This window comes from Salvia hispanica, chromosome 5 (assembly GCF_023119035.1).
Source record: "Salvia hispanica cultivar TCC Black 2014 chromosome 5, UniMelb_Shisp_WGS_1.0, whole genome shotgun sequence".
Taxonomy (NCBI): Eukaryota; Viridiplantae; Streptophyta; class Magnoliopsida; order Lamiales; family Lamiaceae; genus Salvia; species Salvia hispanica.
In genome coordinates this window covers 2,232,128-2,253,932 of record NC_062969.1, presented here as the reverse complement: position 1 = coordinate 2,253,932, position 21,805 = coordinate 2,232,128, and the positions used below count along the sequence as shown (strand labels likewise).

The following is a 21,805-nucleotide window of genomic DNA, read 5'->3' as shown; positions in this document are numbered from 1 at the left end:
ATTTTTATTTTTCTGAAATAATTTAAGATATTAATTAAAAATGGTTAATTTCGGTCAAAACATGATTAAATAATTTTGACCGTCAATTTTTTAACGGTTCTGTTAAGTAGGACCGATTCGGGTCTGAATTTATTTGTGAGGGATCAAATAATCATAAAGATAATGTTAAGGATCAAATTGATAAAACGGCCATATGTTAGAGACCATATTTGGCCTTTACTCTTTCAACAATCAATTGTTCGAGCTTCGTGCTCCTTTGAGTCAATAATCAGCCCTAGTTGTTACATACATGTTTTAAACCTAACAAACACATTTGTAAAAGCCTCACAGCTTCTTCATGGAGATATGCATACAGTGCTCGATCACCTACTACAACATCAGAGACAGTGAAAAGGTGAGTGCATATAACCCCACCCCATGGATGCTTAAGAATTATTGGAGGTGGGCATGGGCACCCAAAGAAGGTGCAATATTAGTGTGACCTTTCCACTCCATTGTTTTCTTGTCTGCTTTCGTTTCCACGTACCTTTCGTTGCTTCCTTATTTATGTTAATACAAGCACTATGATTGTGCACAACTGGGAGAGCCCACCACTCTAAACCTCTAAATACATACACTTTGGTTATGGAGATGTTACTCAAGCAAGGTGGAAAGTGGGGACTCCTTTTCTTTTGCATTAATTGAAACTTGGTGGTTTTTCCATCTTTTGCTATGGGGAAAAATCCTTTTTGTGCTTAGCATAACTGTCTATCCCTATTATGACATTTTTGTTAGTGCTTTCTTTGTAGGGTTATGATTGTGTATTAAGAATTTGGCTTGACCATTTTTAAGATTCTAATTTTGTCAATCCTGGTTTTATATTTATATCACCTGAAAAAAGTGTGATTTGGTTCTTGGTTATGACCCAAAAGATGTGAATGAAAGTGTTTATTTAAGTAGGTTATACCAATAAGAATATCCTAGAATTAGCTCTTAGTATGATGTGAAAAAAGTGTGATTTGGTTCTTGGTTATACCAATAAGAATTTCCGAGAATTGCACAACTAGTAAAGTTGAGAAAGAGAATGGGTTATTACCACTTTATGTTCTCATTTTCTCCACCTTTCAAATAAATACTCATCTCAATGCCTCACTATTTTTGCTTGCCCATACATCTCTTTTCTCTCTCACACACACACTATGTGGCAAAGTCACTTTTTCAACCTTTTGTTGCATATGATTTTGTGGAGTTATTATTATCAATACTACTACTATTACTACTTGCGTATGGGCAGTTTAGTGTTAGTTCTTTAATGATAATGAGTGTTGTATTCAATTAATTTGAATATGAATCACTACAAGAATTTTGTTGGTCGTTACGTCTTTGTCATAAGAGTTAATTCGAATAAAAATAAGCAATTCTTGACAGTTGTTCATAACAAGTTATTGGAAATTTTGAAGTTGCAATAGTCTAAGTTAAAAGACATTAAATTCTGTGCGTATATTGTGATTTGGAATTAGTGAATTTTACTTGAATTTATTTTTAATGGAAAACCATTCGATTGAATCCATGGTTTGAGAAAATATTTCCCAAGACTCCCCACTCATTCTCAATTAATGAAAGTGATTAACCTAGCATGAGTCACAATCAATGTAGATCAACATTTGCATGATTTCCATTTACTTATGAAGCAAGCAATTTGAAAGGTAATTATCCAAATCCATATATTTATTAAAAATAATGATTTTTTAGTATACTTACGCTATGTTGATCAATTGGTCTAAATTTGACCGTGGAAAAGTTGACCTATACTTTTGTATCAAAAACTAGTTTATTTTTGCCCTTGATCATATGGTTGGAAATTTTAAAGATTATGATCAAGAGAAAGAAAAAGTTTATGCACTTTCTTTAATTTGAATTGCAATGGCAATCTCTCACTAATTCGTAATCACTAAGCTTTTGCTTGAAATCACACAATTTTGACTTTGTGAATTTGTGTTAACTATATTAGAGCTAGCATGATTGACTATATGTAAAAGGCGTGATCTAAACATTTTTCACCATCAAATCAATTTTTTAGTCCCAAAATCTTTCTCCGAAATTGGCAATGGAAAACCCTTGTGAAATGGAGTATATAAAAGAAAAGATTATTTTATGCGTTACAAACCGACCAAGCTAAAATATGGCGAGTACGTATAGTAGAAAAAAAGAATATGGCGAGTAGCATTAGTAAGTAGTATAAAAAGCAATTAAAAATCATATATAGATAAAAACAAACGTTCTATCCAAAATTATCACATAAGAAAACAAAAGTTAACACACAATGCACATCCTGACAGTATCATCCATCAGATTGAATTCGTCTTATAACATTGCATAGTCGTAGGAAAAGTTCCAAACATCGGAGACAAAACATACAAAAACAAGCAACAAAAGTACACTAAAATTACGATCGGAACAAAAGGATGTTATAGTTTGGAGACAAAGAATTAGAATGCAATTTGTTATATATTTCCCAAATTTGAATTCTGATTCATAATCATTTTAGCTTCGAAATTTTGAATCAACTTGAGTTCCTTCTTTCATTATATTTATTTTTTTATCTATTAAAGTTTGGATAGAAAGTTCCAAAATAGTCACTTTCCATAAGAAGATGTTAATATCACCCATCCTTCCATTCGTTGCCCATACTTAACGCTATTATGATAGGGTGGTTAATACTCATTCAGAATTGAAAGGGGACACACTATCTCATTTTCTTCATTTTCAATGTGTTGTCATTTGTCATTTGCATTTGTAAATTACATCAATTTTTTGTAAAAATTTGGCAAAATTCCGTTCTACATCATTTTCTTTGATTTCTTGCTATATTTCACAAAACATTCAACCTATCGGCAATTAATTCCAATACAACACCAACAACCTTTACTCTTCAATTTTACACCCCTTGACATTTTCATGTTGCTGACTAAGCATACGTGGAAAGTGGAAAAATACGAGAAAACTTATTAAATTCAGTCTTTGGAGTTGACGTTGTGGCACCCAGTGGCGGACGCAGAAATATTTATCGATAAGGGCTGAGATTTCTAAATTTTATTTTAAAGTGTATATTTAAGTAATTTAGATCATTTTATGGGGGCTTTTATACTATAATTTACATTACATTTTTGAATAAATTTTAAAAACAATTAATTAAAAAAAAAAGTAAAAAAAAAATATTCATTGAGAGCTTAAGGGCCTCCCCAAGTACACTTGGGTCTGCCCATGGTGGCACCTCCATCTTTTCACGTTCGTTATTCATTATCAGCGACAATCGCCACATTGCATTTGCCTTCCGATGCTAGCGACGAGCCGCCGACGACCACCACACGCCTATGATGATACTTTTTATTGTAGAGAGGAAATTTAAAGTGAAGATGCAAGAAAAAAAGAATATTCTAATGTGAGCGAGTTTAAAATTGAAAACAAACGTGCACGGAATTGAAGCACGTGAAAATAAGTCGAATTCCAAAACAGAAACTTAACTATGATCAATATTAAAGAATAACAATTGTAAACAAAAGTTTGCTTAAAGAATATTATCCTCGTCTTTTGTTTCATTGATTTGCCTTCTATATATTTTAGTACTCTTCTTCCCTTTTAAGTTTTTTTGTTTTCGATAAAAAAAAAAACCAAAATACTCATAATTCTAATGATACAAACGTGTGGGAGCGAGGTTGGATAGAAGAATTATACCCCTTTTTATTAGGGCCGGCAATATTCGACACGACACGATAATCCGACACGAATCCGCACGAAATTATTGGGTTTAGGTCAAACCTGATTGGGTTCGTGTCCTTATCGGGTTGACCCATTAAGAACCCGATAATTTCGGGTTAGGTTTGGGTTGGTTGCGGGTTGGATACGGATAATCCATTAAAATAATATTATTATTATTTAAAAAATATATATTTTACTTTATTTTTTTTTATTCTTGTAAATTTAGGTTTAAATGGTATAAAATGGATTTTAATTGTGTAAATTAGGTTGTAAAATAAGGTTTAATCGTGTGATATCAGGTTCGGGTCGTTATTGTGTCAGGTCAACCCATATTATATCGTGTCATTAACACGTTCGTGTCGGGTGCGGGTCATGTTCGGATTTGAAGGTAGCAGGTCGGGTTCGTGTTCAGATTTATAGTTCCCTTAACAGGTCGGGTCTGGGTTAGGTCTTATTTGGGTTGAGTCATTATCGGGTCAACCCGATAACGACCCAATCCGCACGATTTGTTAGCCCTATTTTTTACTAGCTCAAATATAATCTTTTCATAAAACATGGTCATTTAAAATTAGGTACGTTAAAGAAAAAACTGTAAAACTAACAAATATCAATTTATGACATGCAGTTACTTTTTTAGGAATTTCACCGAGATAAATATTATTTAGGAAACTAGATCTATCTCTAAGTCAATACATATGCTGTTTTTTTTATTAAGTAATGTGTTCTAATGTTTGTAATTATGTTAAGTAAAAAAAAGGACCCAAATTAAAGAAGTTCGTACTATACAATTACCTTTGCACAATGTTACACATTCCCTTTCATGAAAGTTTAATGTTGAAATGACGCTTAATTTTGTATCTAACTCGAAATCAAGTTTCTCAATTGAGAAGGAGATACAAGTACTTTTTACTGCAACAATATGTTTATAAAGAGAGTTTATATGTTTTAAAAATTGCTAACTTTCTAGCTCGACAGGCTAGCTCGAAAAGCAAAGATTGAGTTAGTATCAAATTTTCGAGTTCCCGGATATTCAGCTCGATTGACTCAAACAGGAAAACACAGTCCGGAACTGACAGATCTGGTCCCGAACCAAATAGATTAACGCGATTAACTTCCCTAAGTGAAAGATCTTTTATGAATCTCAATGTGGTTTTTCTCCTTAACTCAAAACACTAACTAGCCATATGTGATACATAACCTAAAAGGCATGCAAAATTATTTCTTCTATTTCTGTAAATTTTGGAACGTTTTCACCACTGTAAAGAAAGTAAATATATTAGCCACTTGAGTGTGACAAAAAAACCCAAAATACCCTTTTGTACATGGGTTTGCTAAGACATGTCTGTTCCGAACTAACATGTTATGTTAAATGTGTAAGTTGGGAAGAAGAGATAAAAATTGAGAATGTAATTTGGTAATCAAGAGTAAAACATTCTTAATTCATCCCCTTTCTCCCTAAACTAATTTGAAGCTCGATCATTTCACCACACAATTCATAAACACGTGATATTTGAATTAATGACAGATCCAGGTGGAGTTGGACTCGCATGCCCATGAGGCCGGAGAACTTCAGTCATTGTAGTCACCGATCCCACAATGCAACAACTTCTCCTCAATCTTTCGGAGTTTGGGTTCACTACTTCCGCTTCTACAGTCCGATCTTCTTCACTGTGCACAACCATACGAGTTCTGTTTACCGTGTCTGTCACTCGAACATAACCACTTGTCTCATACTACTAGATAGCATGGATAAGTTGTGTCCACATACATTTACACTTTGTGACAAATTTGTACATATAAGGTGAAAAATGAATCAAATAATGAAATGCACATAATTTTAAAAGTTGATAAAAGGTAAGCATATTCTATTTACATTTACACATTTAACACATAGCATATAGGTAGGCAAAGCTCTAAACTAGAAATAATTGAGGGTGTGGTTGAGAGGTCAATTTTGATAGCTATTAATATCTGTCTCCTGAAACAACTCATTCCCAATTTCTGCAACTCTATTTGTTCACAAGTATAGTATAGAAAAAACACAGTGAATTTAGCAAGGAAAAGGAGAGATCTTGTTTCACCCTCTCCCTCATATCCTCCCCTCCCCTCTCTCCCAAATTCCAATTCCTATTGGTAATTAATCACACAATTGTTTACCTTATTTTGGTGCTATAATCTTAATCCACTCTCCAAATTTGTTTTGCTTATTTCAGCTTTCCAATGGATGAACGCAAAAATGGGAGAGGCAAAATTGAGATCAAGAGAATTGAGAACACCACCAACCGCCAAGTCACCTTCTGCAAGCGGAGAAATGGCCTTCTCAAGAAGGCCTACGAGCTCTCCGTGCTCTGTGATGCCGAGGTCGCCCTCGTCGTCTTCTCCAGCCGCGGAAGGCTCTATGAGTACTCCAACAACAGGTCTGTGAGTGTGATCAATTTTGTTGCCCTTTTTCTTTTCTAAATTTACATCTTTTTTTTTATTCATGGTTTTTTTTTTACTGAATTAGGTTGATTTGTCTTTCTTGATTGATTTTGTGTGGGATCTTGTTTCCTTTATGAGTGTTTGTGTTGCTTGTTTGATAATCTTTCAAGATCTGTTGTGATGGTTGGAAATAGAAGTGTGCATAGTTAAAAACACCAGTAGCTCAATAGTGAGTTTTAAGTAAATTTTGAATCAAACAAAATTCAAGTCTTTTAAAAGATCTATGGAACAAGCCATGTAAATCATCTCTTTCTCTCTCTACACATGTCATTTGTCAGCCCTAGAAAGATGATAACTCTTGTCAAGTTCTTATTAGCTGAGACTATTCCTTAAATCAGTGTCATTTCATCTAATTATCACAAGTTCAAATTTTTAAACCTAATTGAAACCTAGGGTTTAAAAATTACTACTAAAAGTCATCAATTTTTGCACTTTGGCTTCACAAGATGGATATTACAAATATGCCCTTTTTCAATTTGGGTGATTGAAATGACAAAAATAAAAAAACAAGGGTTAGGGCAAAGTTTAGGGTTTGAATTGAAATGAGTTGACAGGTAAAGTCGTGTTTTAACCAAGGAATCTTCCGTCATTTCCGATATGACGACTTTCTTTGTCTTCAACTTTGTACTATTCTCTCTCCTCTCATCCATGTTACATCATCATCACCACTCTTTTATCATAAACTCTCTCTCTTTTTTCAATATTTGTTGAAGCTGAAAAAAAAGTGCTACTTTCATGATAAAATGACAGCTAAATCAACCTAGATTTTTTTTCAATTTAGAGAGAGAGGGATAAAACAATATATCAAACTACACTATTTAATGCCAATTTAATTAAGAGGAAATGGGGTTTTGTTGTAAACAATTGAAATGGCGGAAAATGGCTGCTCTGAACACTCAATGCAGACAAACAAGACTTACTAAATGCAAATATAGATTCTTGCTGAGGATAAAAATCAAGTCTTTTTTACTTTGTGTGAAGAAATTGGGTGAATCGAGGCGGTTAAAAGGGTGGCCGTGGGTATTGACCGCCGGTCAGGGGCAGCGGAGACACGTGGCGGGATCCCACTGGGGAGATGGTTGAGCCAATCATATTGTGGGATCTTGTGCCAGCGTGGAAGGGGGGCAGCCAATCCCAGGGTCGACGAAATTAAGGTTGCAGATGGATGTGTGTTTTCACTTTTCACTGTGTGTTTTTGTTTTCATGTGTGCATAGTATTTATTTATTGCTTTATAGGTATGGATGTAAATTCAACCCGAAACACGTGTTAACCCGAATAGCTCCATAATTTAATAAGGTTAGGATGGAAATTTATAACCCCGAAAAAATCATAATGTGGTTGACCGTAAATTGTAGACCGCAACCTGATATGGTTGACTCGAAATTAACTTTGGAAGTTAGCTAGAAATTCGAATATTTAGGATTAGGGTTATAATTTATAACCCAAAAAAATTGTAATCCGAATCACCATAACTGAATTAGAGAAAGGCATTGGTAGATTTAATTTGGATAGTGTTTTGTAGGCGTTGTGAACTTGTACGATAGTATCTCTTCCCTAAATGTTCAACGTGTTGGTTAGGAGCTCTGCATGGTCTGGTTCGCCATCTTCCAGCTTTGTTTGCCACTTGATCCACTGGAAATGAGAAAAGCTATTTTAAGTAATTCCCAAAGCACAAAAAATAGAGTATAAGAATAACATTACTAATTACTCACAATGTTTTTCAACTTTCGGCCCTCGGTCACTTCCTTGAAGGATTTGACAGAGACACCGGTCGAAAAACGTTGTGAATAATTAGTAATATGATTCTACTATTTTTCAGAGCTCGGTGAATTATTTAAAATAGCTAGTCCAATTTACAATGGAGCATGTGTTGACAAAGTTGCAAGATCGCACACTAGACGGTGTAGAGCTCCTAACCAACACGTTGAACATCCGTGTTAGTCACATTGCCTTCATGGAAGAGATATTGTCGCACAACGACTACGAAACTCTCTTCAAACTAACGACTAAGTTCTGTCAGTACCTTTCTCTAATATTCAGAGTGACAAATTTTTGCATATAATAGATGGTCATATCGCAATCCGACATGTAAATGCCGGTGAAGTTTTTGGAAATGTAGGTCATCAACGGAAATATAAAGAAAACCTTTTTCGAAGTTGTCAAGACTAATTATCATGAAGCACGTCATGTTGCCTACACCCCACATGTTTAAATTGGTTTTCGAACCAAGATGAGCCCTCTTATCTCATAAGTCCCCATTAGCCCCTTGTGACCGTTAATTCAATGTCAATTTCATCTAATCACAAGTTCAATTTTCTTAAACCTAATTAAAACTAGATTTCATAACTCCTCAAATTTCCACTTAGCTTTAGGGCACCTAGGAAGATAGTATTACAAATCTACCCTTCCACACTTTGTCAACTTCTACAATGAAAAAATCAACAAACTATTCTCTCTCCCTTCCATATTGCATCATCACCACCACCATCTTTTTAAAAAACTTTTTCTTGCTAAGCTAATTTCCCATATGTTTTATTGAAACTCAGCCTTTTGAAGCTAAAAAAGGTCCCTCTTTCATGAAAAAAATTGACTCCCAAATCACCCAACATTTATTTTCTAGGATTAGCCTTGTCACATTTCATTTCTAGAGAGAGAGCACAATTTCAACTTCAAGAACTGCCATTTAATGCCCCTTGGAACAGCACAACGCAGACAAACGAGACATACTATATTTAAACATAGATTCCTGAGGATAAAAATCAAGTCTTTCTACTTCGTTGGTGGGTGGGGGAGGAGCAATATTGGGATTTTGAGAGAGTCGAGGCGGTTAAAAGGGTGGTGGTGGAGGGTATTAACCGCCGGTTGAGGGGCAGCTTTGACACGTGGCTGGATGCCATTGGTGGGCTAGTTAAGCCAATCATATTGTGGGATCGACGAAATTAAGGTTGTACTAGCTTCTACTGCTTCACTCACAATCAATGGATGGATGGATGGATGGATCTGTGTGTGTTTTCACTTTTCACTGTGTGTGTTTTTTGCCTTTCTGTGTCTTTTTTATCTGTTTATGTGTGGTTTTTGTATATTGGGAATAAACCCTACTGTAACATCAAGTTAAAATTTTAAATTTTGATTATGAAAAAGTGATTTTTTTCCTTTTTTGTGAACTCAAATTTTATTAGGAAAAAAAAAAAAAATTAACAGGTATAAGTTTATAATGCAGTTTGCTTTGGATCATTTTTTTACTGGATACAATTTGATTTAGTTTCATGAATTAGCAAATCAAATTTCGTGATTTGATTACATTAGATTTTGGTGTCAAACCACACAGGGAACTGTTAAGTTTATCATCAAATTTTTTTACTTCTTATTGTGTCAGTTTAGAATCAAGTTATACACAATCTGAATGAGTGTGATGTCATCAGCATAGAAATGGGTTTTTTAAGGGAGTAATGATCAATTCATGTAAACTAGTTCTAGCATTCTAATATTCTGACATGTACAGTCATTAACTATTGCAATGACAAGATATTCTTGTTTAATTAATTTCTTATTAGGCATTTTGTGATGCAAAACAGCAGCATAGAGAGAGAGAGAGCTCTTGACTCAGTCAGGAAGCAACCTTAAATTTAAGATTAGGACTGAATGAGACATGATTGATTGATAGGGTCACAAGAATATTTTATATGTAAAACAGACTTTGTGTTTAAGCATTATATAAATATACTAATATGACTTGGCTTATCCACTAAATTGTATCCCAAGATCTTAAATCATCTAAAGTTGATGGCTCTTCAAAGAGGTAAGATCATAATTTATTTACTACTACTACTAATAACTGAGTTTTAACATAACTAATTTATTAGAATATTAGTATTTCATATGAATGGATTTAGGTTTTGAAATATGAATTGTATGGATTGCAGTGTTAGGGCAACTATTGATAGGTACAAGAAAGCAACTGCTGATTCCTCAAGTGCTGTGTCCACATCAGAGGCTAATACCCAGGCAAGTATTAATCAATGTTCATCCTTATTTATCAAATTGTGTGTTAAATTAACTTACCTTTGCATATTCAATTCCACAATGTGTTGTTATTTATTCACATTAAAAAAAAGTAGTGTAATGAGGAATTGCAAGAAATTTAGCTAGCTAGATTTTCTAGAGTTTCTTACATTATTTGTTTTCACAGTCTAAACTTTTTTCCTTCCTTTATCTTGAATTATGACCAGTTTTACCAGCAAGAAGCTAACAAGCTGCGCAGACAAATACGAGATATGCAATCTTCAAACAGGTTTGTAATTAGCTGTTTCAGACATGTTCGTTAAATATAGAGAGAAATGTTATGCTACCGATAAACGTTTGAGTACTGTGTAGACAAATGCTGGGAGATGGAGTGACAAGTTTGCCACCAAAGGATCTCAAGAGCATGGAAGGAAAACTGGAGAAGGCCATAAGCCGAATTCGCGCCAAGAAAGTAAATCAATCAGCTCTTACTTTTGAGACAAAACACATCTAGCCATATCATATTTTATCATATCATGTTTTTTTGTGCAGAATGAATTGTTGTTTGCTGAGATAGAGCTCATGCAAAAGAGGGTAATTAATTAATCAACATTTTTCTCCTTTTTGTTGATTAGCACTTGCAAAAACTTGTCAATGATGTCTGGTTTTGATTTATGATCAGGAGCTAGAGCTGCATAATGCTAACATGTTTCTCAGAGCAAAGGTAACTAACTACTTGAAATATAGGGTTTTGTGTTGAGATATTCACGTGTCAGTTGTCTCGTAATGGAAATGTGAAGTAATTAAAAAGGATTAACTTAAATACTTAGCGAGCCGCTTATCATGCCACTAACCGGTTTTGAAACGAAACCTCATTAGGATTTGGTTGGTCGGTGCAGATAGCTGAGAGTGAGAGAGCACAGCAGGAGATGAGCTTGATGCCTGCGGGATCCGAGTACCATGAGCCCATGACTACACAGCCTTACGACATCCGTAACTTCCTCCCCATGAACCTCATGGAACCCTCCTATGCCCGCTCAGACCAAACCCCACTCCAGCTCGTGTATGATCCTCTTGATTATGCTTTCGTTCTTTTCATTATTGAGCGATGAAGTACTAATGATTTTAACCGGTTAATCATGTTCATGTCTGCAGCTGAAAGGGCAAGAAATCTTGGAGATGGATTATCAAGATGGTGCAATTTCCTATATATATATCTATATATATTGTTTATGGAAATTTGATGATCTAAAGTTAGGGGCTGACAGCAGTTTTCTATGTAAAACACTAACTACATTGAACTTGATAATGTTGTTGTGGAATTAATCCTAACAAATATAAGCTGTTAATGTCCAATTAATTAAAATCAAGATATTTTCTGGTACAGTTCTACAAAAGGTGAAGTATTGGCTTTTGATATAGGACTCGCATTTTCTTTAATTTTGGATAGATGTATTTCTTTATGAAACTATGTCTCATGATTTACATTTAACACACTAGGGGACTTTATAAAAGGCTATGCTTTTCTATCTCAAATTGTTCCATCCTCGATAAGATTTTCTACTAAGAATACTCCAACTTTTTCCGTTCTATAGCTCTCTTAGTTTACAATTTTGATTTAAAACTCATGTCGTTCACTAACAAGGCTATCGGTAGGGGAAGATGGCGTATTGAAACGAGAGATGATTGAGAAACAATATCATCAGCAGCAACTCAAACCAAAATATTCAAAACTATAAAAGCAAGACTTCACAGAGTAGAGAACCATATTGATATTATACATATATAGATGAAGCTACAAATTAATATACAGTTACATTAAAATCTTCTTCACCCCTACTCTGGTTTTGTAGGTTAGAAATCTAGGCTATACACACACATATATATATAGATATCTCGGCTTGCATCTTCTATATATATATATATGCTATTATCCACAGAGGAGCAGTGTCTGAGAAGAGACTGAAGGCTAGACCTTCTTCCCTCTGCCTCGACCAACTCCTCCAGCGTCTAAACCGAAACAAATATCGAGATATAGATACATTGATACATATATATGTGTACAAAACATCCTCTCAACTCGCTATTCCACATTTTCTGATATGATGGTTCGATGAATTTATGTGCCTAGTCCACAGATGTCTTACCTCTGGTGACCCAATTTCGAGCCATGGCTTTGCCGGCCCACTAAAATGCACGACGCCAGCAGTTTCCAGAATCTGCTTGTCTACTAGAGGATACCGGTACCCCAGACCGGATAAGTGCCACGAGTGATCAATGGCGTGGACGTGATTTTCGAATGCAAGTAAGACCGGTGGAAGTGCTCCCGGATGCCATAGTTCAAAACCAGAATTGAGGCTCTGCAAAATAAAGAGGTTAGGGAAAAGGAAGTAACATTAACGTCAACTAAATATGATCTATGCATAAAATGGAGCATACTCACAAGTTTAAGCCACTGATGATATACTGCAGTGATATTGCTCTTCCTCCATCTTTGCAGATCAAAAACATTTACCCCACAAAGCCATCCACAGCGATTTTCGTCTAAAATGGACGATATGATTGGATTCGTGAAGTTGAAATAATCCTTGTACTTACGTCCGGGACAGCAGTCAGTTCCACAATTTGAATCAACAACTGCAGCCACAACTTTCTGGTTGAGATCCAAGTCCCACAGGGGTGATAAGTCATGTTGTACGACGACATCATCGTCCAGGAACACAACTTTGTTCAGATCTGGAAACAGCTGTAAGATCCACTGATATGAGAAAATAGACATAAGATTATGCTCACAAACAGGAATTTATTCGAAAAATTACCTCGGGGAGATAGACACGGAGGTGATTCAAGAGGGAGACAGAGCTGGGACTTAGGACACCTAGCTTGTGGTAATTTTCACTCCCATATTCAAGATCCTCTGTCTTCAGACTTCGGTAATTGTGATTCCAGATCTGATGATGAATTTCTAGCATCTCCTTAACAGCTACATTCACCTCATGAGGCCAATCGTATTGATGCAAGCCCTTGACTTCAACAACTGCAGAGCCAATTGAGTTTACGGAAAACCATGCATGCATTGAAGTGTATGTCTTCTTATCAGTCACCACATGGAAGACCAATTTTTCGGGATTCCTTGATGTGTTGAGAGTGGAGGAGATAACAACAGAGGCAGCAAGGATGTTGTCGGTTAAAAGAACAACATGATGAAAAGAAGTGTCTGTGAGGCGGTGAATGTATTGAGGCAAAGGTATTCGAGAGCGTGCTGCAGCATTCACAGCATATTCCTCGGCCATTTCAAGTGAAAGGCAGTGGAGGCTCTTGGGTACACCACGAGCAGCTAAATGCCAGTACATAGATTCGTGCCACTGAGCTGTTTTTACAATGTGTTCCATCTTTGCAATCTGCGATAGGGATAAAGAGTTAATGTGCAAGTCCATCAAATAGACTAGAGACGAAATAATGCCACAGACTAAGTCAACTTCATAATGCTCTATCAAAAAAGCTTCAGAAATCAAAACAACTAGAGACTGTTGAGTGCCTCTTCAAGGAACAACAAAATTTTATGGTAATGTGGTTCTTATCATATTGGGAATTAGACGACCAGTAAAGAAATATTGAGGTACGAGATTTAATATCTGTCAGTTTCTACCATCCCCCTCTGCGAGCTTAGTATGTTGTTCCAGATGAGAAAAAGGTATGAATCTGACTGAATGAGTCATTCATATCCGCTGATACTTGAAGTACAAGTTTTGATTACATGAGCAGATTTTCTCTTCAATTTCTGAATGCCTTATAATTAATAATTATGTAACAATGATTTGACAACATACATACACCTAAAGCTTTTCTCTGTTGTGAAGAAAATTTACAAAATTCTCTTTTTCACACATGCAGTGATGCAAAAGATAACTGCACAATTTATTTGAATGAAAATGAAATGGCACCAACCTCAATTAGAACACCATCACCCAACTTTCACTTATTTATAGTTGGTATATTATCTCAAAATGAAACAATATATTCTAAATGAGAGTCGGTTGGCACTTTTCTTCATATTGTGGACATATAACAAGCACTAAAAAGAGTAGGCATTGAAGTGACAGAACATAATATTCAAAGCTTTGATCTTTAGCCAGCAACAAAATTTATGATCTCACATGTTGCCAATTCTATTGCAGATGAAAGAAGTGTACCTCTCCAAGAAAAACAAAACAAAAGAAGTTGACATGAAAGTAGCGCACATGTGAGTTACTACCATGCTGCCGACTCATCGATGAAGCCATTTTGTATCATAAATATCACATGTTATAACAAAAAAAGAAACTGATAGTACAAAAATTCTCAGTCCACACCAAATTTTCCCGTCACTAGTATCAATTTTTATGTCTAGCAAGAAAACTCACAAGAAATAAAGAGGGGTGGAGGACTAAATATTCATTATAGATAAAATTTGGTGAACTTGACTCAAAACAAACACAGGAAACGAAAGAAATGCCAAAATTCAAAAAGCACATAGATAATAAGTTAAAAGTGAATAAAATAGTACACTAGCAAATTAGTGAATTACCATGGCCTTGGTCTTGAAAGCGAAAGCTTTTATGTCCTGTCTGTTTATAGTCATATCCTTTACAAGATCCTTGAATGAAACTGGATCAGAATTTGAACCCTCAACTGTAGTAATTCCACCACCATTCTCGCTACCACTTGCCTCCAGCAAGGCCCTCGTCAGCTCTTCTCTGAGCTTTTTTGGCATTATTAAAGCAGAGAATTGTAAGCAAAAAGCCAAATAGGAACACAAAATCATGCATTTCATTCACATGCATTTTCGCTTTATGGCGTAAATGTCTACGTACGTTGTACAAAAGCCTATAATCATTGCAGCCATCAATCATAGTGGAAGTGGGCTACACAGTAATCTTGCACTAGTGGCTCGTGAAGATTTTTTCTTCCTGGATAAAGTCATAGGCTAGGTACTAGAGAGGTCCTCTATTAGACTAGATCATGACAAAATGATACTCCCTCCGTCCCGGATAATTCGGTCACTTTGACCGGGCACGGGTTTTTAGAATTATAATAAAAAGTGGGTTGAAAAAGTTAGTTGAATGTGGGTCCTACTTTTATATATTAGTTTTATAATAAAATGTGGGTAGGAAAAAGTTAGTGGAATATGGGGTCCACTACTTTTTGGTAAAAGTGAAGTGGGACAAATTATGTGGGACGGACCGAAATGAAAAACTAGGACGAATTATCTGGGACGGAGGGAGTAAATTACATGAAGATAAGGCAATCTTCAAAATCCATACTACTACTCCACTATATACTCCCTCATTACTACGAAATAATGTCTTATTTTGTCATTCAAGAAAAGTCCAAAGGTCTCTCAAAGTAGTAGTTTTTTCTATTTTGAATAAGTGAATCTTAAACTCTATTAAATCATTAGTATATTATAAAATTAGGAGTAATACTCAAAATGAGACTTTTAACTTTTAAGTACTTAGCTATTAAAAGTAAATATTTGCAAGGGGCTAAAATCTAAATCTAAATCTAAATCTAAACCTAAATCTAAATCTAAATCTAACTCTAACTCAAAATCAATGTCAAATCAAGTGGCCTGTGGCACAAAAGCATGCCATGTGTTGATGAAAGAAAATGGTGAAGTTGATTGCCGACAGTCCTCAGAAAGCGCTCATCCACTAGTCCTGCTCCTTTCCAGCTAAACTACTTATTCAATCACTCACTAAATTTGTTTACTATAATAAGAAGTTTCAAACAAATAACAATATTACAAATAATTCAATCATTTGTTTACTGTTCCTTAGATAGATTTTTAATCTTGTTGATTCTCGTTATAAAATCCATTTAGATTTTTAATCTTGTTGATTCTCGTTATAAAATCCATTAAATGTTTGCTATATATCCATAAACCCCAAAATAGAACAAGTTGTGTATATAATATTTTATCCAACTACTTTCTTCAAAATTAAAATTACCATCAACAGAGAACTAAATGTGAACTTACCAAGGCACCGTCACTCCCGCCAAAAAACCGCCATGTCAGACAACCTGCATCTTCACACGACTGATTTTACAAATTTACCCTTAGAGGTCACAAAATTTACAAAATCACCACACACGGAGAAATCGGAGGGAGAAGAAATTACCAATCGGGGAAGAACAGAGGGCGGCCGATTCAAACACCAGAAGAGCAGTCCTAACGAGAAGAAAGGGCAAAAGCAGGCCGGCGAACAGCCTAATCGTGCGGTGCGACAATCGGCGTTTCCCCGCCGCCGGCAGTGAGTTCTTCCACTTCATCCCCCGCCAAACACCTCCGCGTCCGGCGACGGCGGACGCCGCTAGTCTCTTAATCCCGATCGCCGATACGTACACCTTCATATCGCGGTCTCCGATTTCCGCTTCTTCTTCAGAGAGAATTTCATCGCATAGATCAGCTTCAGCTTCGGATTTGGATCTCGATATTTTGCACCTGTCGAAGCGAGAGGCGGTGCGAGCTTAAACAGAGCAGCTTATGCTAAATTGATTGGACAATTGAAATGAAACCCTACCTTCGCTGAAGCAATTGATCAGTGGCTAGCTGCTTCAATGGAGCTCTGCGCTGAAATTCATGAATACGCTTCAATAGGCTATTGTATCTCAATGCGGATGTGGATCTCGATATTTTGCACCTATCGAAGCGAGAGGCGGTGCGAGCTTAAACAGAGCGTCTTATGCTAAATTGATTGGACAATTGAAATGAAACCTACCTTCGCTGAAGCAATTGATCAGCGGCTAGCTGCTTCAATGGAGCTCTGCGCTGAAATTCATGAATATGCTTCAGTAGGCTATTGTATCTCAATGCGTGTGTATGTGTATGTGTAGAGATAGAGAGTGTATGCGTATACGAGTGAGGAATCTGGTTAGTTAGTGGAATATGGGGTCTGCTATCAAAAATGGTAAAAAATGAAGTGTCAAATTTTCAGGGAGGATCGAAATAGTAAACTGTGTCAAAATTTGAGGGAAAGAGGTAGTAATATACAGTGCATATGGATAATTTTGATATGATTAATATACATGAATATTTTAAATTTTATAATTTTAACTAAAATCCCAATTTGGAGGGTGCTAAACTTTGCTTGATGTATTGTCCACATTATTAATTGGATGTAATGAGTTGTGAAGAATGTTTTGAACGAATGAAAATAGCAGTACTTTTAAGAAATGAAGGAATAGTAGTATTGTTCTTCAATTATCGATTTTGGAGATTTTAGCTTCTTAACAAAATCCCAACAAATTGAAAGTTGTATTGAAAGCTAATATTATCATATTAAAAGATTGTGTATAAATCATGAATTAATTAAAGTTTATGTGTCTGTATCAATATTCTTTTATCTATATGTAGCCAAAGAGTGTTTTCAAAATTCGAGATAAGAATATTTGAATCATTGAATTAGTGACATCACAATACTTGACTTTTGTGCTAGTATGCATCGTACAATGCTGACGGTGATCTTAGACGCGTTATATGTATGCATCGAACAGGTTTTCTTTATAATGATAACGATAAACTTACTCCATCCGCTCCGGCTAAAATGACATACTTATTTTTAATTGTTATAAAATTTTAAAAGTTGTTGATTAATGTGATTAACTAGAAGAGTGAGTGTACGAATTAATAGAGAGAGAGAGAGTTGGAATATTAACCGAGAAAAAAATGGATGAATATATTAACTGGAGAGACAAAATCATCAAAAATAGAAATATGTCATCCTAGTTGATACGAAAAGAGTACTATTCGAACTTGAAGATTCACCACCTCACAATTTGACCAACACATTGATTTTTCTTTTCTCTACATTGCCTAAACCAAGTAATTTCTATTTCCCCCGTCACACTCAGGATGTTCATCTTTCCTTTTTAATTTGTCGCGCTCAAGATGTTTACGTTCTATATTTGAGAATAAATCCCTCTATCCTCTCTCTCCATTATAATATCCAATCATATTCTCCACTCCACTTTATCACACAAAATTTTTCCACCTAAAATCTCATGTCATTTTAAGAATGTGGAGATCTTAAATGGAACGGAGGGGATACTTCTCACTACCAAATGAAAATGTGTCAATTTAAAAGAAGGGTTAAGTATTTTCTAAAATATTTTATGGTAAATATGGTTAAAAAAATCATAAAATTAGATTTTATTATTAATTTTTCACTTTGATTTCAATTTGGAGAAAAATCAAACTGTGGAAGATTCATTACAAGACCTAAGTAATAATTTTGCAACCAAATTCATAATTCACAAAAATAGGAGTCTCGGTTCATTTATACTATAAATGATAATAGGCATCATATTTCACTAACTCATTCTACCACTAGCTTTTTTTTATCCACTTTTCTTAACATTTCTTAAAATTTGTGCCAAAAAGAAATAACACTCTTATTTGTGGACGAAGAGAGTAGTAGTTACTCCCTAAGTTACTAATTTGAAGCAAAGTATATAATCGCTCAACTCCAATGATTAATACTCGAGTAAAATCCATTAAATTTATTTAGTATTGTTTTCTATTCCACTTGTATGTATTCATTCCAATTTTCATTTTTACAAAATTGAAAGAAAATGGGTATTTCATAATAATATCAAGTGTCATATTCATATTTTATTTTATATTATTTTATAAGTGTAAGGTGTGAACTAGTAAGGGACATAGGCATGTGATGTGAGCATGATATGATCATAGTTTGGAAAAAAGGTGCAAATGAAATTCTATCATCTCGTTATTGGTGTCTCATACCTCAATGGAGAATTAGGTATGGTTATGCTATGATGTGTGTCTTCATCACAACTTGGTTTAAGGCCATGACAAAAATTGGAAAGGACTACAGTACTTACATATTCATTTTCACATTATTTATTAATTATATTTGTATAATAGTAATATTTTGTTTTAGATAACGTACTTTTCCCTTATCTTATACGTTCTATAATGTCCATATATATATATATATATTATATACACAAAAACTATTGGAACTTGGAAGTAGCTAGGTGACATATTTATATTTTCAAGACTAAATGGAATGGAGTGGTTGAAGAATGCAATTAAAATAGTAGCTCATGTACACACGCACATCTTCACAAATGATATTCATTACTATTTCACAATTTTGCTTGTCACACGGTGTTAATTCCACATATAAATTTATAATTGCACTATAACATTAATTCGAGCTAAGAATTTATTACTATTAAACCATTAATGCTTAATTATGACAAAATATTGTCATTTTAGAAAGTTATATACCATTATTATGGAATATCTAGATTAAAAAATTATTATTTTGCTTGGTTATCTTAAAATATGGTACTATGGTTATTTAAAATTTAAAATTTCTGTAATAAATATTAATCATAATATAATATTTTTTATTTTATACTATAGTATAATAAAATAGTGAAATTATTGGTAACACATAAGATCCCACTTGCCATTTACATGGATGGACGTATAAGGTTTAATACTAGTATAGTCAGCATCGACTAGTAGACGCAGTTAATTAATTATAAATAATTAATATAAATAATATTGATTCTACATTATGGATACATAATTAGCTAACTTCAAATAAAATCTAATTAATTACTACTTAATAAAAAGGGCCACCATGCAGACGGATTTTTTTGTGGATAAGGGTATATTAATTTGAGCAAAGATGGAGCAGATATTCAACCTTCTTTGACAACAAAGTCCCATATTCCCACATCACTACATGATATGGAAACATGACTTATTATTCGATTATCATACACTTACATTTTATATATTGCAATTCTTGGACGTATGTCATTGTCAAATATATAAAATGATACATAAATCGGACACTTTGACATTTATCTGCATTATAATATCATAAACAAGATATTTACAAAATATTAGTATGGCCAATGACGGATCATGTGTTGTTAGGGTTGATCGACCCAACGACCCCATCGCCATCATGTAAGGGTTAGAAAATTACATTAAATTTGACATTTGGAGTTGCAGTAGTTCCACCCTAACTTTTCGGGGTTGAGGCGAAGGGTTCGGGATTCACTCATTCTTCACATTCATTACATTGACGGTCATCAAACTACCTTTGCCTTTCGAGTTGATGGCCACCTTCTTCTTCATAGGTTTTCATCCCATAAGTTATGATTCCTAAATTCGACGTTAAATTTCTAAAACAACAGAAAAAAATAATTGCATATATTCTTTCCGTTCCATAAAAATAAATTAACTTTTTTTTCTTATTTTTTTATTTTATTATTATAAAGTCCACTATCCACTATATTATTTTAACTAATTTTTTTTTTTATCAACTTATTAAAACTCAGGTCATTTTCAATTAATATTTTTGTGACGAGGAGAGAGTATAGACCAAGAAGAGCGTTACTTCCAATACCTCAATAAAGATGATAGAGAAATTTGTGGGGTAAACATAAAATAATAGTACATCCAAACAAAAAAGAAATACCACAAAGAAACCATTGAACTTCGGACAAGTACTAATTGAGAGTCTTTCTGTAGCTATTATACTTCCTCCGTCCATAAAAAATAGACCACTTTTGCCATTTTGGGACGTCCACAAAAAGTAGATCACTTTCTAAAAATAGAAAGTTTATCTCTCATACTTTTCCCATTTTTTCTCCTCATCTCTCTTATTTTACCAATTCTATATTAAAACTCGTGCCGAATAACAATAGATCTATTGTTTGTGGACGCAGACTTAAAAATAATAAATATAGCCAAATAAAAAACAAGAGATTGTTTCTCTTTCGACTTGCTCGAACCCATTTAATATCTGACTCCAAACATTATTCTTTTACCTGACTACTAGGTCACCTGAACAATCATCTATTCTTGAACTCATATTTGAACTTCACCATTGAACATAATAATCTTTAAAATATCAAATCAACTAAGAGATGACGTAGTACATTATCCCAACCTTTATAAGACCCCTCAAACTGCGAACCCCTAAAGCAGCCAAAGAAAAAGGCATATTTTCTTAGTTCTTGCCTACTTTAATTAAAATTAAGAACATGGGATTTGGGCCCTCTATAATGATATCTTTATTTGGGCCCTCTATATTGTATCTTCACAATTTATTAATAACAAATTAAATCGTGTATTTTATCAATTCTTCAAACATTTTGAGTCATGTACGTAGATAGATCGGGTAGTGATAAAATTCAAACTTATATATTGTATAAACTCAAAACTCCTCAACGCAACTTTAATATATATCAACACAGTATAAAATTTTAAGATTTTAATGTCAATACAGTATTAACACGATATCAATCATTGACTACCGTTGAAATTCTGTTGACATTTTCCTATTGATGCTTTTTTGTGATTTTTGTTGACATTTTTCAATGGTCCATATTATAGTTTTGAGTTTGTACAATATATAGAGTTTTCATTTGATCAGATTCCATATGTATCACATCAGATTCCATATGTATCACCTCTAGTACTAAGAATTTTGACAAACAGTAAAAATGAAATCAAATCAATATAGTGAATAATATGGAATACCTTAGAAT

At 34.3% G+C, this 21,805-nt stretch overlaps 2 protein-coding genes across 6 annotated transcripts; one reads left to right on the top strand and one right to left on the bottom strand.

Moving 5' to 3' along the window:
- Positions 1–5,712: 5,712 nt before the first annotated feature.
- On the top strand, positions 5,713–11,560 carry LOC125188733 (agamous-like MADS-box protein MADS1). Its single transcript, XM_048085759.1, has 9 exons — positions 5,713–5,871; positions 5,952–6,155; positions 10,144–10,225; positions 10,450–10,511; positions 10,595–10,694; positions 10,775–10,816; positions 10,905–10,946; positions 11,122–11,285; positions 11,378–11,560. The coding sequence occupies exons 2-9, from the start codon at positions 5,959–5,961 to the stop codon at positions 11,379–11,381; spliced, it is 693 nt and encodes a 230-aa protein (XP_047941716.1). The 5' UTR covers positions 5,713–5,871; positions 5,952–5,958; the 3' UTR covers positions 11,382–11,560.
- A 416-nt stretch (positions 11,561–11,976) lies between these two features.
- Positions 11,977–17,144, bottom strand: LOC125188732 (probable galacturonosyltransferase 15). 5 transcript variants are annotated; one of them, XM_048085754.1, is made up of 8 exons: positions 16,984–17,144; positions 16,786–16,905; positions 16,384–16,706; positions 16,242–16,291; positions 14,790–14,963; positions 13,042–13,623; positions 12,666–12,980; positions 11,977–12,582 (listed from the first exon to the last, which is right to left on the bottom strand). In XM_048085754.1, the coding sequence occupies exons 3-8, from the start codon at positions 16,613–16,615 to the stop codon at positions 12,298–12,300; spliced, it is 1,638 nt and encodes a 545-aa protein (XP_047941711.1). In that variant the 5' UTR covers positions 16,616–16,706; positions 16,786–16,905; positions 16,984–17,144; the 3' UTR covers positions 11,977–12,297. The 5 variants fall into 5 exon arrangements, with proteins under 5 accessions (XP_047941711.1, XP_047941714.1, XP_047941713.1 ...); XM_048085757.1 differs by having other exon boundaries at positions 12,666–12,968; XM_048085756.1 differs by having other exon boundaries at positions 16,242–16,285.
- Between the last annotated feature and the right edge of the window lie 4,661 nt (positions 17,145–21,805).

Bases quoted from the DNA above. Each gene is read 5' to 3' on its own strand.
- LOC125188732 (XM_048085754.1), bottom strand. From the start codon at position 16,615: ATGAAGGTGTACGTATCGGCGATCGGGATTAAGAGACTAGCGGCGTCC. The intron at 16,292-16,383 runs GTAATTTCTTCT...AGTCGTGTGAAG, and splicing joins CCTCTGTTCTTCCCCGATTG to ATGCAGGTTGTCTGACATGG. The intron at 14,964-16,241 runs GTAAGTTCACAT...ATGCCAAAAAAG, and splicing joins GCGGGAGTGACGGTGCCTTG to CTCAGAGAAGAGCTGACGAG.
- LOC125188733 (XM_048085759.1), top strand. From the start codon at position 5,959: ATGGATGAACGCAAAAATGGGAGAGGCAAAATTGAGATCAAGAGAATT. The intron at 6,156-10,143 runs GTCTGTGAGTGT...TATGGATTGCAG, and splicing joins TATGAGTACTCCAACAACAG to TGTTAGGGCAACTATTGATA. The intron at 10,512-10,594 runs GTTTGTAATTAG...AGTACTGTGTAG, and splicing joins GATATGCAATCTTCAAACAG to ACAAATGCTGGGAGATGGAG.